At 38.7% G+C, this 16,924-nt stretch overlaps 1 protein-coding gene across 8 annotated transcripts in view; it reads left to right on the top strand.

Moving 5' to 3' along the window:
* The window catches only part of TBCCD1 (TBCC domain containing 1), a 34,436-nt gene that overhangs the window by 1,875 nt on the left and 15,637 nt on the right, over positions 1–16,924 (top strand). For 5 of the 8 annotated variants that reach the window (XR_009451824.1, XM_059687297.1, XM_059687299.1 and 2 more), the window contains exons 1-6: positions 158–289; positions 3,251–3,629; positions 6,754–6,909; positions 10,375–10,741; positions 12,977–13,163; positions 13,682–14,179. Coding sequence is in view for 6 of the 8 variants with exons in the window: in XM_059687297.1 (XP_059543280.1) it covers positions 3,294–3,629; positions 6,754–6,909; positions 10,375–10,741; positions 12,977–13,163; positions 13,682–14,179 (1,544 nt within the window). In the remaining 2 variants the exon portion in view is untranslated. The other 3 variants (XR_009451825.1, XM_059687295.1, XM_059687296.1) reach the window with 3 other exon arrangements.

Here is a 16,924-nt window from a genome sequence, read left to right as displayed (position 1 = left end):
TGGGGCAACAGAGAACGTCCTAGTCCCCTGAGTGGAAAGCCTCGATAACAGAAAGCGGCCGGGCATGGCTCCAGGACCCAGCATCCAGGGAGCTTACTGGCCTCAGCCAAATTTTCCTGACCTCTGAGCTGCGGTCGGCCGCTCTAGCAATACGGTCCTCCGCTTCTCGGTGGTGAGAGGCCTCGCGCTTGCGCGGTGTGCGCGGCGGCGGGCGAGGGGTGGGCGGGCCGGCCGGCCGGCGGGCGCGGCGGCGCAGGGAGGTGCGGCGGAGCGGAGCCCGCCTGTGCAGGTAACGGCGCTTGGATCGGCGCCGGGGAGGGAACGGGGGTGTGTTACGCTTCAGGCCCCAAATGGGGAGGCTGCCTTCGCGACTCAGCAGGTCTCGGTCGGCCACGGACCCGGTCAGTGGGGTCTTCCCTTTCCTGAACTGTGGCTGGAGCGCTCGGGCGGCCCACGCAGCGTCCAGCCCCGGACGGCGTCCGAGGTGACGGCGAAGCCCCCGGAGCACCGCCCGGGGCCACGCTCTGATCTCCCCACCGGAAAAACCCTAATCCCCGCGCGCCCGGGGGTAGTTTTTGAAGCGGGAAAGAGCCCCAGTTTATGTTTGTCGGAGGCTAATGCGCCGCCTGGGTGCTGGGACCTGGGGTCAGACCCGCCGCTCTCTGGTTCTCCGTTGCCCCGCAGAGCTGTGGGCAGGCCATCGCTGCTGGAAGAGTCAGCACGCTTTGATGAGTAATAACAGTGGTAATGACGGTTGATGTTTAGGAATTTAGCCCCCTCGAGTCCCGGACTTGATATAGAGGGTTCATCTCCAGGATCTGCACACTTGAGACACAGGAGCTCAGAACCTCACAGGGCAGCTTGTCTCCATTCGGGGCGGACTGTCTTCCCCACGTAACTTTCATGGTCTGGTTTTATTCAGAAAGAGGCCAGACCATTCCCATCTGCGAAAACAGCTGCCCTTTTACCCTCTCACGCCCTTCCCTTGGGTTCCAGCTCCCATGTTCCTTCACGTGGAACATGGCTTTATATGGCCTCGCATCTAAAGCCATTCATTCTGGTAGTATTTCTCTTCTGGCTCCACTTCCCGTTTTTCAGAGATTTCCCCAAAACTGGGTTCTTAAAGTACAACTGTAAGCAACACGGTTCTCCAGTCAGACAGACTTGAATTGTAATCCAGGACTTGTGCCAATTTAAGTATGTGACTTGGATACGTCCCTTAACTTTGCTAAGCCTCCATATTTTTTTTCCCCATCTAAAAATGGGATAATCATACGAATCTCCAAGTGGTTGTGAAGATGAAAACAGGTGAAGTGCGAAAAATATTTAGCATGCTATCTAGCTGGCACATAGTAAGCAATCAATTGATGTCAGCTATTTTTTGAACAGTTAATTACCCAAAGAAGCACAGTTTTCTTAGAATCAAATGCAAAATATAATAATAACAAAACTTTTTTCATCAGTTACATAAGGAAGGTTTTTAAAAGTGATGTTACTTAGTGCAAAGAGTACTCAGTGAAGATGATGCCGTGGGCCATGACTTGATACAATCATTTGGGAAAGCAATGGAACTATATGACAGGAGCTTCAGAAATGTCAGTTACTTCATTTCACAAATGCACATCGGAAAATTTTCTTTGGGAAATAATCCTAATGCAGAAAGGTGGTACCGTAGCATTATTTATGGCAGTGAAAATATTTAAACTTTTTATTTTGGAAATTTTTAACATACACAACAGTGAATTAGGTAAATGACCCTCATGTGCTCATGACCCATCTTTAACAGAGATCAATATTTTGCCTATCTTGTTTTTGTGAAAAGATTTAAACCTACTAAATATCTAAAAACAGAAGAGTTGAATAAGCTGGTGTACATTTATTTAGAGTGTTATGAAGCTTTTAAAGTAATTTGGAATTATGTATATGGTGTTATCACAACTATGAAAATTCAAAATTAACATCCAGTCTATGTGTAGAAAAACAGAAAAATGAGTACAGTAAAATATTAACTAGTTTCTGTTTAGTGGTGGGACTGTGGATGGTTTTCTCCTTTTCTATTTTTAGATACTTTATAAATAATCTATAAAAAATATATATTGTTGTTATAACAAAGAAACAACAAACAAAACCTATAAATGTTGCACCTGAACACGATAGGTTATACCTTTTACCGAGAATAGCTTTAACTCTCCTTTATCTATTTTAGCAACCTACATTTACATGAGCATTCTTGTGTGCCATTTTGTGTTAGTGCTTCATATTGAGCTTATGGTCAGCTAACACATTCAAATCTTTAACCAACCATCCTTATGTGTAAGTGATTTCTTTTTTTAATTTCTTTATTGATTAAGGCATTACATATGTGTCCTTATCCCCCCATTCCCCTCCCCCCACGCATGCCCTCACCCCCCTGTTGTCTGTGTCCGTTGGTGAGGCTTATATACATCCATACAAGTCCTTTGGTTGATCTCTCCCCCTTACCTCCACCCTCCCCTACCTTCCCTCTGAGGTTTGATGGTCTGATCGATGCTTCCCTGTGTAAGTGATTTGACTCTGAAGTTTTATTCCCTTAATTTTGACTAGTGTTCCCCTTCAGGGTAGAGCAAGATTTCTTGTGAAAGGATGACTCATTTTCCCATTTCTTCTTTTTTTCCAACTCATACCTTATGCATTTATTTATACACTCTTCCTAAAACAACCAGTTTGAACAATTCAAGTAAAATAATTTTGTTTTATCACAATATTTTTCTTTTTCAAATAGATTGTAATGAGATCTGAAATAAATCCATTCTGCTCTTGATTGATGACCTAAATCTGCTTTTTAAAATGATAGAGTACATTTAAAAATATTTCAGGGGAGGGGCCACCTTACAAAAAAATGTATAAGGCAGCGGTTCTCAACCTTCCTAATGCCGCGATCCTTTAATACAGTTCCTCATGTTGTGGTGACCCACAACCATAAAATTATTTTCGTTGCTACTTCGTAACTGTAATTTTGCTTCTGTTATGAATCGTAATGTAAATATCTGATATGCAGGTTGTATTTTCATTGTTACAAATTGAACATAATTAAAGCATAGTGATTAATCACAAAAACAATATGTAATTATATATGTGTTTTCCGATGGTCTTAGGCAACCCCTGTGATAGGGTTGTTCGACCCCCAAAAGGGTCGCGACCCACAGGTTGAGAACTGCTGGTATAAGGAGTTTTGTTTCAAGTCATTATGTGAAGAAATTTTGTTTCCTAGGTATGCAAAGAAGCCTTTTTACACAGATGTCCATAGAGATAATATGGATCAGTCCAGAGTTCTCCTCTGGGTGAAAGCAGAGCCCTTTATAGTGGGTGCCTTACAGGTCCCCCCTCCGTCCAAGTTCAGTCTTCACTACCTCAGGAAGATATCCACCTATGTGCGAACCCGGGCCACAGAGGGAGCTTACCCACGCCTGTACTGGTCAACCTGGAGGCACATTGCATGTGGGAAGCTGCAGTTGGCTAAGGATCTGGCATGGCTTTACTTTGAAATATTTGATAGTCTTGCAGTGAAGACACCGGAAGAGCGCCTGGAATGGTCTGAGATTCTGTCCAACTGCACATCTGAGGATGAAGTCGAAAGGCAGAGAAATCAGGTATGGCTTTATATGTATGTGTGTTTAATTACTTTCGAAAATAAACTTTAACTTTTAATTTTTAAATTAAAATATTTTATTTTAAAATTTTTAATGTATACACTAGCTGTGTAGTATGTGGTTTTAGGTTAATGATCGTTGTAATCCCAAAGCGCCCCTTGGGTTTTTGAAATTTTTAAAAACCAATTTGGCAGTACTTAATGAATTAGTCCTTAGTTAGCAATCCTTATTCACCTGCTTCCAAAGCAATGTTACAGGAACCCTGTAAATTAAAAGAGGGAAATATTTTCATTGACTTGAAAAGATTGCCCGGTTGGTGTGGCTCAGTGTTTGAATGTCAACCCATGAACGAGGAGGTCACAGTTGGATTCCCGGTCACATGCCTGGGTTGGGGCTTGATCCCCAGTGTGGAATGTGTAGGAGGCAGCTGATCAATGATTCTCTCTCATCACTGATGTTTCTTTCTCTCTCTTTCTCTCTTCTTCTCCCTTCCTCTCTCTGAAATCAATAAAAACATCTTTTTAAAAAAGTATTTTGAGGTCAGTGAGTGCTTATGAACCACTGATAGGAACCACCTGACTTTTAAAGTGAACATCTGCTATGTGCTGGAATTCAAAGACTAGAACAGCATCTCTGCTTTCATGGCTTCATGGAGCTCATGGACTAGTAGGGAAAGCTGGTGTGTAAAACCGTGCTATTTAATAGTGTGAAATATACAATAATTAAAAGTGTACATAACATACAGAAATAGAATAGAGAAGAGAATGATTGATGCTGATGATCAGGAAGGACTTCACAGAGAAAGTATATTAGTCAGAATGGGCTAGTTACAGTAGTAAGCAATCCAGCATTTCAGTGGCTTGTATAATAACAGTTTATCTCTCATTTATGCAACACAGCATCTCTGGGCTTTAATTGTCCAAGCAATGACTCAGGGACCCAGGCTTCTTCTATCTTTTGGAGCCACTATTATATTAGTCAGCTTTGCTGTAGTTAAAAAGAAACAAGCAAAAATGGCATTCTAGTGGCTTATAGTAACAAAGGTTTTTTTTTCCCTTGCTTATTTACATGTAGACTACATTTTAGCTATGGATCTCTTCCAGGCTGTGGCTTGGCTCTCTGTTCTTATTTGAGGATCCACTCTGAAGAAGCAGCTTCTGGGTAGCTCTTCAATTTTTGCGACAGAGGGAAGAGCAACAAAGCAGGAGGAAACTCATGTGTAACATAGACTATGACTACTTTCATTCCATTGGCTATAGTTTTGTCTTATGTCCATTCCTAAAATCAATGAAGGGAGAAAGTAAACTACCTCACAGGAAGTAAGGAAAATCCCATGGTTTGTATAAGCCTCTTGAAGGATAGGGAAGTGAACAATTGCAAATATAAAACAAATTGCCACATCCTTGTCCACTGGGACCTCACAGTCTTTCTCTTCTATTTTTACTTTTTTGGGGGGAGAGTTTTGGGGAGGCTTGAAAGTAGACTGGGAAATGCCATCTAATTGTGTGCCCAGGAAGAAAAGAAAAGGTATTTAGTTAGCATCTAGCCAGTCTTTGCCACATGGGGTAATATATAAGCAAGGTTTTGAGGGACTGAAAAAAAAGTTTGGCAAACAACTAAGAGGGGCATTACGATTAATTATTAATCAAACATTTATTGAGTGCCTACTATATGCTAGCCCCAGTAGAAGATACTGTAGATACAGAGATAAATAAAAACTCCAAATTTTTTGAGTGCTATGTGCCACATTCTATTCTTATTAGGAATATAAAAATGAAAAAGGATCTGGTAGTCCCCTGGGGAGGCAGGTATATGAAAGAATAAAAGTTAGGGAATTATGCTTATTTAAAAAAGCCAGTCCCCCAAGTTTATATACTATATAATTCTGTTTATATAATATTTTTGAAATGACAAAATTATAGAGATAGAGAACAAATAAGTGGTTGTTAGGGATTAAGGAAGTGGGGGTGAGAGAGAGAGAGAAGTGGGTATGGCTATAAAAGGGCAACATGAGGGATTCTGTGTTGGTGGAAATATTCTATATCTTGACTATCAATGTTAATATCCTAGTTGTAATATTTTACTGTAGTTTTGCAAGATGGGAAACTGGGTAAAGTATACATGGGATTTCTCTTTGAGTTCTTACAACTGCATGTGAATCTACAGTTATCTCAGATAATTTAATTAGGAAATTAAAAAATGTTTGCCCTGGCCGGTGTTGCTAAGTGGTTAGAGTGTCGCTATGCACTGAAGGGTCTCTGTCAAGGGCACATACCTGGGTTGCAGGTTCGTTTCCAGCTCCAGGTTTGTGTGGGAGGCAACCATTCAATGTGTCTCTCTCACATTGATTTTTCGTCAGTTCCTTAGCAATAGCAATTTTTAGCCAGGTTGGGAATCAGGGTAAACATAAGTATTTTTAGCCAGGTGTATTACTTTCCTTTTTTGCCTCTCCTGTGTGTGTATGGAAATGCATATATTAGGATAATCCTGAGCTTCAAAACCTGAGTTTCAAACCACATCCTTCAAACAAGAAATCACTTATAAACATCTATAAGACTGGCCCTTGTTGCTTTTTTAAGTCAAGCAAACATCCCTTTAAGAATTTGATGAAAACCTGAGGCCTGCTCCCTACAAAATATACATACACAAAAAGATTACTCACAATTTTAGGTGTTGCACTGATCTCCTAAACTTTCTTAATAAGTCTGTATGTGAGCCTTAGGTAAACTGACCTCTGTGTCTTCCTTTGTTAAATCTATCGATCGATCTATTTATCCATTTTGCTAAGGCTTTTTTTTTTAACTAATTTTAAAATTCTGCAATACTGTACTTTTAAAAAGTATGTATTTCATTCTTGTTCATAAGTTTTGGGAGAGAATGTCTGTAGCCATAGATGCTACATAGCTTTCCAAGAAGGTGACTCCAGTTTAATTAGCTTTCGAAACTGCTACATCTGTGTATGAGAGACATACATAGCAAATGCTAGCAATGTTTCTATATACATTTGTCTTCCTAGAATCAGCAACCTGTTGAGAATTTTTTTTACTATGTCTGTTTAGTTGTAAACCTAGTGATTGATATGGTTTTAGGACCTGTGTTCATCATTTTTTTTCTTCTTGGACAGCTTTCAGTGGACACCCTACAATTTCTGCTCTTCTTATACATACAGCAGTTAAATAAAGTCTCCCTGAGGACATCTTTGATTGGAGAAGAGTGGCCTAGTCCCAGAAACAGATCTCAATCTCCTGACCTGACTGAAAAATCCAGTTGTCATAATAAGGTACTGTTCAATTTCGGTGTCTTTCTCTGAAAGGGAGATTGTTTGTAAGAGAGATTGTTTGCCTTCATTAAAAATTATGTTGTGATTACTTATAAAAGCCACTGATTTTCTGGCATGTTTTGTTTTTCACTTTTTTTTTCCAAATTATAAAATAAAATCAAGGTGTGCAGTCTTAAAATAGAGAAGTGACTTCAGTTCCTTCATTGACACAATAAACACATGTTTTTCAGGCATATCATTCACTGTACTCTTATTAGCATTCCCATTTTTGCAAATGTTAATTTGAATCTGCTTATTTGACTTAAGATAAATAAAAAGGTGGAGTGTTTACATAGTCTGTTGGAATCTGAAAAATTTTCTAAAAATATCTTATGTTTAGGTAATATGCTTAAGTATACTTAAACTCAGCATGTTTAAGTAATTATTTGTGATGTGATATCCTAGAAGTTAAATTTAACCAGTTAACTGCCACGATATTTTGAATTTAATTAATAAAGATCCGCTGCTTGCATTTATAGATGCTTATGGCGTACAGATGGTTAACTGCCTCACATTTTGAGTTTTAGAAAATCTTATTCTTTATGTTTTTATAAAAATATGTTTTTATCTGTTTGTGTAAAAGTATTTTTTAAAACCTAAAGTGTAGATCTCAATATTTTTATCATGTGCAGGCTCTTTAATCTCCTTTTTCGAAGAAATCTGTTCACCCTTATATTCCATTATAGTATTGCCTCCTGGTTCTGCTTCTGCTGCTTCTCACTTTTCATGAGCCTCTTTCCCTCTGGCCCTTACAAGCCATTGTTGCTTAGGATGCTGCAAATTTTGTTTTCTCATTCGACATAGTTATTCAGCATAATTCTTTTTCTTCCCATGGTTTCATATATCTCAATTGTCCTAAGTTTTCCTCCATTCTAGATTTCTCTCTGGACATAGATGCCCTATTTCTACTTTAAATTCAGAATGTGCAAGTCCAGATGTATTAGAGATGCCAACTATTGCCTGCTATTTCCACACCATAGAGATGCCAAACATAGTTCCTGATGAATGAGCACCATTTAGAGATGGTGTTTTGAACTAAGGAAGCCTGCATTAAAATCTGGCTCTGCCACTTAATATCACATGATTTTAGGCAATTCAGTTTATTTTTCTAAGCTTCTCTTCTCCAAGTGGGGATGATAATGCCTATTTCTTAATGGCTGTGAGAATTCAGTAATATATGAGCTTGAGGTTTATTGTGTAGTAGCACCAGTAAATGGTGATTCTAGTTTGTGCTATAGTGTGACCTCTCCCAACAACTGATTAGACCAGGGATGGACACTTGACTAGAGTAGCCAATTCACTTGTATGTATTTAAAATTGGTCTGATTTGAAATGATGACCTGGCCTAATCAGTATCCTCAGGGACCAAAGAAAACCAGTTGGTGATAGGTCTTCACTTGACAGCTCATGTGGCATTGGGACCAGAATAGTCATTAAATTCATCATTGACCTGGAGTTATGAGGGATTAGAAACTCTGCGGTAATCAGAGGAAAAGAAGAGAATGGAACAGACATGCAGAGAGACACTGGCCCCTGCGAGAGAACCAGGTTCAAGATGCCTTTCAGTTATAGTTCAAATGAGACCTACCTGTACTGCAGTTTTGGAGATGATTGTGTGTCCCCACAGTACAATCACCCTTTACTTGAATTAATTTGTATTCCCCATGTCAGTGAAAGTCCACCAGCCACCCATGTTCTCTCTCTCATCACCCATACCTCATTAGTTATCGTCTTACTGATTGTGCCTCCAAATAACTGTTTAAAAGTCTGTCCCTTTTCTTCCTTTTATATAGGCCGTAATGCCATTTTGGGGGGCCTTAATTTCTATAATTAGGTCCTACTTTGTCACCCTGCTATTAGTCTACAGTCCACCCACTACACTGGATTTTCTCAAATGCGGAAGCATTATATCTCACTTCTATACAAACTCCATCAGTGAATTCTCATTGTCATTGGCGTTTTCGCATTGTACTCTATGGAACCACCACAGTGCCTACTATGGGGGAGGGGGATGCAACAAAAGGAAGGAAGAATAGGTGAGGCTGTAGATAGCCCTGCTTTGATATGTCCTTTGGCATCCAAATGAGAATTTATGAAAAAAGAAAAAAAAGGTATAGCTATTGAGAAAATATGTTTGCACACAAAATAAAGCCCAGATGTCTTAGTGTTTTACTAGTATACAACGCCTTTCATGATTGGTCTTGGCTACTGTTTTAACTTTTTTTTTTAAGCTGTCACTTCCCAGCATGCTTTCTTTACCTCACCCAGAATTTCCAGTTCTTTGAACACAGCAGGTAATTTTACTTCTATGGGCCTTGTTATATGCTGTTTCCTATGCTCAAGTGCATTTTTCCTTGTCGGTTTGCCTAACAATATCAATCAAGAATCTGTTCACACTGCACCCACTATGATTTTTTTTCCCCCAAGTGGAATTCATTTTTCTCATACTCATAGAACGTCTTTATAGATCTTTGCTACAAGTCTCATCTCATTGTGTTATGATTTTTTTTATATTGTCTTTTCACTCATAGACTCTGAGTTCCTTGAGAGCAGGAACTATGTCTTATTCAGTTTTTATAATTCATCACTTAACACTGCTCATATTTCAAAAAAAAAATCTGTCAAAGGAGTAAGCCACATCATTGGGACACCTGCTAACACAAAGCTTATTCCTAAAGTTTTAGCCTCTCTTAAATTTAATTACTGTAAGATAAGTTGCCTTGTTTCATCCAGTGGAATTTAAAATATTTTGTAATTTGAGCAGGTAACTGAAGAAACCCAATGCTTCATTGAATGGATGTTCAAGGTGGTTATTTTTATGTTTGATCTAAAACTTTTAGAGTATTTACTAGGTGTGTGACCTTGGGTGAGTTTTAACCTTTAAAAAAATTTTCATTGATCTTAGAGAGAGGAAGGGAGGGAGAGAAACGTTGATGTGAGAGAGAAACATGAATCGGTTGCCTCTCACATGTGCCTAAACTAGAGATAGAATTCTTAACCTGAGTATGTGCCCTGACTGGAATTGAACTTGCCACCTTTTGGTGTATGGGGTATATAGCTCCAGCTAGCTGAGCCATACCAGCCAGAGCTTTTTAACTTTTCTCTATCTCTATTTCCTCATCTATAAAATGGGCTATTTTAAGATTGTTGTTAGTATTAAATATGTTAAACTTTGTGTAACACTTAGTGCTTGGCACACACTAAGGGTTAGCTATTAGTATTTTGAATTGGCTAGAGTGGAGAGAGAATCTGTTTATACCTATCTCATACACACACAAAATCTTATAAGGTTTATTTGACACCTTAAATTCTTTGTTGGGGATGAGGCAAAGTAGAAATACGAAATAATTAAAGTATAAAAGTTTCAAGTCTTAATAGAATCTCTTTATTCTGTTAAGAGTGTTTTCTTTTTTAAATGTTTTTTAGAACTGGAATGATTACAGTCACCAAACGTTTGTCTATGATCATCTGTCAGATCTCCTTGAGCTGCTTTTAGATCCAGAACAACTCACTGCATCATCTCATTCGACTAATAGTAGTCTGGTCTCTAGAGAAGCTGTGGTGGCACTCAGCTTTCTTATTGAAGGTGCAGTGAGGAGAACCAGGAAGATATACCCACTTCATGAGCTTGCACTGTGGCAACCACTACATGCAGAAAGTGGCTTCTCAAAGATCTCTAAGACTTTTTCTTTCTACAAGCTGGAAGCCTGGTTGAGAGCCTGTTTGACTGGGAATCCATTTGGTACCTCTGCTTGCCTCAAGTCTGGAAAGAAATTGGCCTGGGCTCACCAAGGTATTTAATTCTTTAATCTATATTAAATTTGAATAACAACTTAGAGAACCTAGTGTTTTCTGATATTAATGATCACACATCTTCTGTAGAAGACCTAAAAAATATTGCTACTATAGAAGCGAAAAGGAGATCATTTTTCTTCTGTATATATGCCTTTTTCTCTCAAGGCAACAATAGTCTCAGAGGATTTATTAGTTCATGTCATTTTGACTTCAGTTAACAGAAACTCCAACTTCAGTTAGTTCTCTTTTTGCTCTGCTTTTCTCTTTTTGACTCTTTCTTCCTCTCATTCTCATAAGCTCATTTGTTTCAGGTCTTCCTATTATGGACCACAGCAGAATTTGGCCATTCCACAGTTATACAACCTCAGGTCCTTTCTAGCTCCACAGACACAAGCAGACTAGATATCTCTAAATTGGAAATTTAAATTTATCATAGAATCTGGCTTTGGTTGCATTAGTTATCTATTCCTAATAGCCCAGCAATGGATAAAGGGATAGGTTCAGGTGCCATGTGACTTATTGGGGCCCAGGTATAAGTTTTAAGAGAAGTAGGTGCCTATATTCAGGAAAATGTCAGACAAAATTAATGAAAAAAACACCTAGAATATACTTTCATAATCTCTGAATTTTAAAGATAAAGAGAAAATAGGTTCTTTGCAACAAATGTAAGAAAAAAATCAATTTTGTGTCAAATTTTTATAATGCAAAATATGGTTGATCGACAACTACAGAACCTTGAGCAAAAACGTAGTGATCTAAGAATTCTATTCAACTGAGCTATTGCTTTAGTATGAAATCAAAGACTCTCAGATATGTAAGTCTCCCATAAATACATAGGAGATATTTACATAATTCTTAATGTTGATAAAAGAATATAGGTGCAAATAAATTTTTAAATGTTAGAGTAGGAACTAGTAGAAAAAAAGGATATCTAACCTCTTAGGATTATACTAAAACTAGAGACCCAGTGCACGACATTCGTGCACTGGCGGGAGGGTGTCCCTCAGCCCAGCCTGCACCCTCTCCAATCTGGGACCCCTCGGACATCCCTCTCACAATCCAGGACTGCTGGCTCCCAACCACTCACCTGCCTGCCTGCCTGATTGCCCCTAATGGCTTCTGCCTGCCAGCCTGATCACCACCTAACCACCCCCCTGCCACCCAGATCAATGCCTAACTGCTCCACTGCTAGCCTGGTTGCCTCCAACTGCCCTCCCCTGCCGGCCTGGTCTCCCCCAACTGCCCTCCCCTACAGGCCTGGTCCCCCCCAATTGCCCTCCCCTGCCGGCCTGGTCCCACCTAACTGCCCTCCCCTGCTGGCCTGATTGCCCACAACTGCCCTCCCCTGCCGGCCCTCTTGTGTGAGGGTGTGACAGTCAATTTGCATATTACCTCTTTATTATATAGGATATTAACAATGGTACATAGTAGGCTAACAAGTAATTTATATCTTTTTTTGCCACTAGTATTTAAAATTTTTCTATAACAACCATGTATTATTTATCTAATATAAGGTAATAAGAATTATTTTAAAAGACAAAGAATAACATACTTAAGTGATCTCTTCACATTTAGCCAGTATTCTTTACAAGGGTGTCCTGATGGCTTGCAGGGAAGTGCTGTCTGAAAAGCCAATCTCATAATAGCAGGACTGTGTTAGGAGGACAACCTGCACAGATTTTTTTGAGTGTCAGTTTGTTCAAGGCACTATGTTTGAGAGGAAGATGTGCTTTCAGTATGATCTTGGGAGTAAAGATATAAACCAAAAAAGAATTCATGAAATGATATGGTAAATAACTTAGGAGAGGTTCAGTATTAGTGTTATGGCAATTTAAAGAGATTATTTAAGGGTAGGGATGATAAATTAAGGTCTCTTAGACAAGAAGATATTTGAGTTGGCCCAGTTCTCCAAAGCTACTAGTATATGACCTTAGGCACATTACTTAATTTGAAGGGTAGACATGAAAAATATCTTGGCTCTATCTAGGCAATCTTGAATAGATTGTAAGTTTTAAAAGTCTTTATAAAAAATTTAATTTATTAAATACTGCACACATACAGAAAAGTACAGAGAATAGTACAGCAAACACCTCTTTACCCAATACTCAGATCTAACATTTTTAAAATCTTATATGTATCTAATTTTAGACATATACACATGTAGAAATGTGTAACATATGGTTGATGTTTTTCTTTCATTTGAAACTATCTCATTTATATTTTTCTTAAATAGTTGAAGGGACGACCAAAAGAGCTAAGATTGCTTGTAATACTCATGTGGCCCCTAGGATGCACCGCATGGTGGTGATGAGCCAGGTTTACAAGCAGACATTGGCCAAGAGCTCAGATACTCTGGTGGGGGCACATGTAAAGATTCATCGTTGCAACGAATCTTTTATATATCTGCTCTCTCCCTTACGGTAAGCACAGTCTTCATAGTGTTCTGATATTTTGACATTTTCTTCGGACTAGGATTGATCTCTTTTTCACCATCCTATATAATAAAAGGCTAATATGCAAATAGACCAAATGGCAAAACGACCCGGTCGCTATGACACGCACTGACCACCAGGGGGAAAACACTCAATGCAGGAGTTGCCCCCTGGTGGTCAGTGTGCTCCCACAGCAGGAGCACCACTCAACTGGCCAACGGGCACCAGACACCGAGCTCATGGATGGCAAGTGCAGCGGCGGTGGCGGGAGCCTCTCCTGCCTCCTCAGCAGCGCTAAGGATGTCTGACTAAGGGCTTAGGCTCGCTCAGTTGAACATCCCTCAAGGGCTCCCGGACTGCAAGAGGGCGCAGGCTGGGCTGAGGGAACTCCTGAGTGCACAGATTTCATGCACCAGGCCTCTAGTCAGAGAATAATTTTGTAGTCAAATTTTATTTTTTATCTTATTCTCATTCACAGGAATTTACCTCAGTTTTTTATTTTTCAGGTCTGTGACAATTGAGAAATGCAGAAATAGTACCTTTGTCCTCGGCCCTGTACAGACTGCTCTTCACCTCCAAAGCTGTGACAACATTAAAGTCATTGCCGTTTGTCATCGTTTGTCCATCTCTTCTACAACAGGCTGCATCTTTCACATTTTGACACCTACACGCCCACTTATTCTCTCTGGGAACCACACAGTAACTTTTGCCCCTTTTCATACCCATTATCCAATGCTGGAGGACCATATGGCCAAAACTGGCCTTGCTACGGTGCCTAACTATTGGGATAATCCAATGATTGTGTGCAGAGAGAGCAGAGACACAAGTGTCTTCCGACTCTTACCACCTTGTGAATTCTATGTATTTATTATTCCCTTTGAAATGGAAGGGGACACGACAGAGATACCTGGGGGTCTTCCATCTTCATATCAGAAAGCACTGGGTCATAGAGAACAGAAAATACACATCTGGCAGAAAACTGTGAAGGAGGCTCGTTTGACAAAGTAAGTATTTTCTAGAAGTAATAATTTGTCTTTTATGTAAAATTCCATGAAAGCAAATTAATCTGCACGTATTATAGCTGTGCTAAAGTAATAAGAAATATAAAATATGTCTTTAGTTAAGGCTTGTATTTTCAGGTCAGTATTTCAGGTACAGTTTGATTGGAGAGATGAGAGTGAATGGATACTCAAGTATTAGACTTCCCTTTTCAAAGAAGCTTAAGTTTAATTGGCAGATATAAAACTTATATGAATGAAAGATCATATATAGCATATGCCACATAATCCTATACTTAAATGGATTATTTTTAGTTTTTAATTTACTCTTCTACACTATGATGGTGGATCTCAAGCTTGATCGTGCATCAGAATCATCCAAGGGTTTGTTAAAAATGCATATTTCCTGGCTCCCCCACACTGCAGACTGATTCCTTATGCTAGTCCATGGACTAAGGCCAGTTTTTGTCAAAATTTTCCCTAATCCATGCTTTCCTAATCCATACAGTGTTTTCAAATATAGCTAAATTTAATCAATTTAAAATATTGGTTTTTATCCTAAGATGATTTTCTTCCTACTTTTGAGTACTAAACTGTCCTATTTTTAATAATATGCTGTGGTAGTAGACCATTGTGGCTTATTGTCCACCACAAAATTTTATTTTAAGAATATTGGTCTTTGACCTCTGGAAGCCAGGGACACACTACCTGGTTTATAGCGATTCAGAAAATATCTATGTGGTAGTTAGTGAAGATTAATGGAAGAAGTAGAATTTGTGTTGGAACTTGAAGAATGAACCAAGTTTGGATAGGAAGTGAGGACTGAACAGAATACTTTTATAGCACTAGAGGAGCAGCTGTGGAAACAGAAGCAAACCTTAGGTATCCTGGAAATCAGTTGCTGAAATAGGATTTTGGGTATGGAATTGGGGTATTTAAGGTTGGATAGTAAATTGTGCCAGGTTTTATAGAATCTTGAATGCCAGGCAGTGAAAGTTAGATTTATGTGGAATTAAGCAGTAAGAGTCATTAAAGGATTTTGAACAATGGATTGAAGTACAGAAAGCTATTTCATTTATTCAGGAACATTTATAGAATGCTGACAGTATGCAAACTTTCTTAGATGCTATGGCAGATTTAAAAATGGGTAAGGAAATGTGATACAGGAAGATCCTCTGGTTAGGGAAGTCAGGGTGATATTGCAAGGTCTAGACTAAGAAACTGGACTAGAATGGAGAGAAAGGGGATGGAGACCAGAAATACTTTAACAGGAGGCAGGATTCAGTGTAAAACTTTGTGAAGAACACAAAATCACAGGTGATTCCAAAAATTTTAGAAACTTTTCATTAAATAATTTTCTTCTGGAAAGAATAGAAAATAGTAGGTAACCAGAATAAATCATTATTGTCTGTACAAGTATTTGATATTTAATCAAAATTTGTTAGAGATATTAGGAAAAGAATATAGGAAATATAGCACCAAAAGGTGAAGGTTTGCTTCTTCTACAACATTACAACATTGTCCACTTGAGAGCTGAAGCTAGTTTGAGAAAAGAGTATCAGTTCTTTTGGGGGATCTTTACAATAAATGCCGTATGTACTGATAATATCTTGATCATTATGATTCTTTTCCTTAAGACAGAAAACCTCTTTAATAATTTGATTCCATTTGCCTAATATTATTTTTTCTGGTTATTATTTTGGACAGTGGCAGCCATTCTAAAATGTTTCTATTTCTTATGATTTAGACTGCTGTTTGATATAGGAGTAAAAATGATTATTTTAATTAGATCTTGGTTTTATTAGATTTTTAGTGTTCTTTGGATAGCTGTCCGTATTGTACTGGAAAGTACTCAGACTCAGGAATTAATACTGACGATGCCACTTTACTATGTGATGTGAGTGTCATTTAACTTCCCTGGCTTTTAATTGTATAATGCATAAAGTATAAACATATTCCTCACTTCATGTGATTTATGTGCAGATTTAGTAAGTAATATGTGTGTGAGACACATTGTGTATAGTGGTATGTGCTGTACTGTGTTTAGTAGTATGCATATGACATAATGTTTAGTGTTATCTTTATGAGACACATCTCCTGGATAAGATTGTTTACCCAGAATATCTGAGACCCAACCTGTTAGAATGAAATTTATTCTAAGAGAATTAGTAATTGAAAAAAGACTTAATCCAGTCCTAGCTGGATGGCTCCGTCTGTTGGAGTGTCATCCCATGCACCAAAAGGTTGTGGGTTCTATTCCCTGTCAGAGCACATACCTAGGTTGCAGATTCAATCCCTGGTCTGGGTGTTCATGCGAGGCAATTTATCAGTGTTTCTTTCTCACATCGATGTTTCTCTCCCTTCCTCTCCGTCTAGAATCAATAAAAAAACAAACATATCCTCAGGTGAGGATTAAAAAAAAAAAAAAAAGACTTGATCCAGCCACAGGATTTTCTGGATGCATTCTTATGGCTTTGTTCTCATCTTAATGGATTTTGGGAAGAAATACAGGGTGGAGTAAAGTAGGTTTACAGTTGTTTCTTTGGAATATAATACAATAATTAATAATAATACAAGAATAAGTTGTGTTTTGCATACTCACAACTGTACCCCTACTTTGCCCCACCCTGAATATATCCATACACAGTTGCTACACGCCAAAAAATATAAACATCACTAATAGAACTCATGCTTTACCTGGAAATTCATTGTGATAATGCTATCTTTTGCAAACATTCCACCTGGTTTGCA

Source organism: Myotis daubentonii, chromosome 3 (genome assembly GCF_963259705.1).
Source record: "Myotis daubentonii chromosome 3, mMyoDau2.1, whole genome shotgun sequence".
Taxonomy (NCBI): Eukaryota; Metazoa; Chordata; class Mammalia; order Chiroptera; family Vespertilionidae; genus Myotis; species Myotis daubentonii.
Note: the sequence above shows the minus strand (reverse complement) of the source record. Positions and strands in the feature narration are given on the sequence as shown.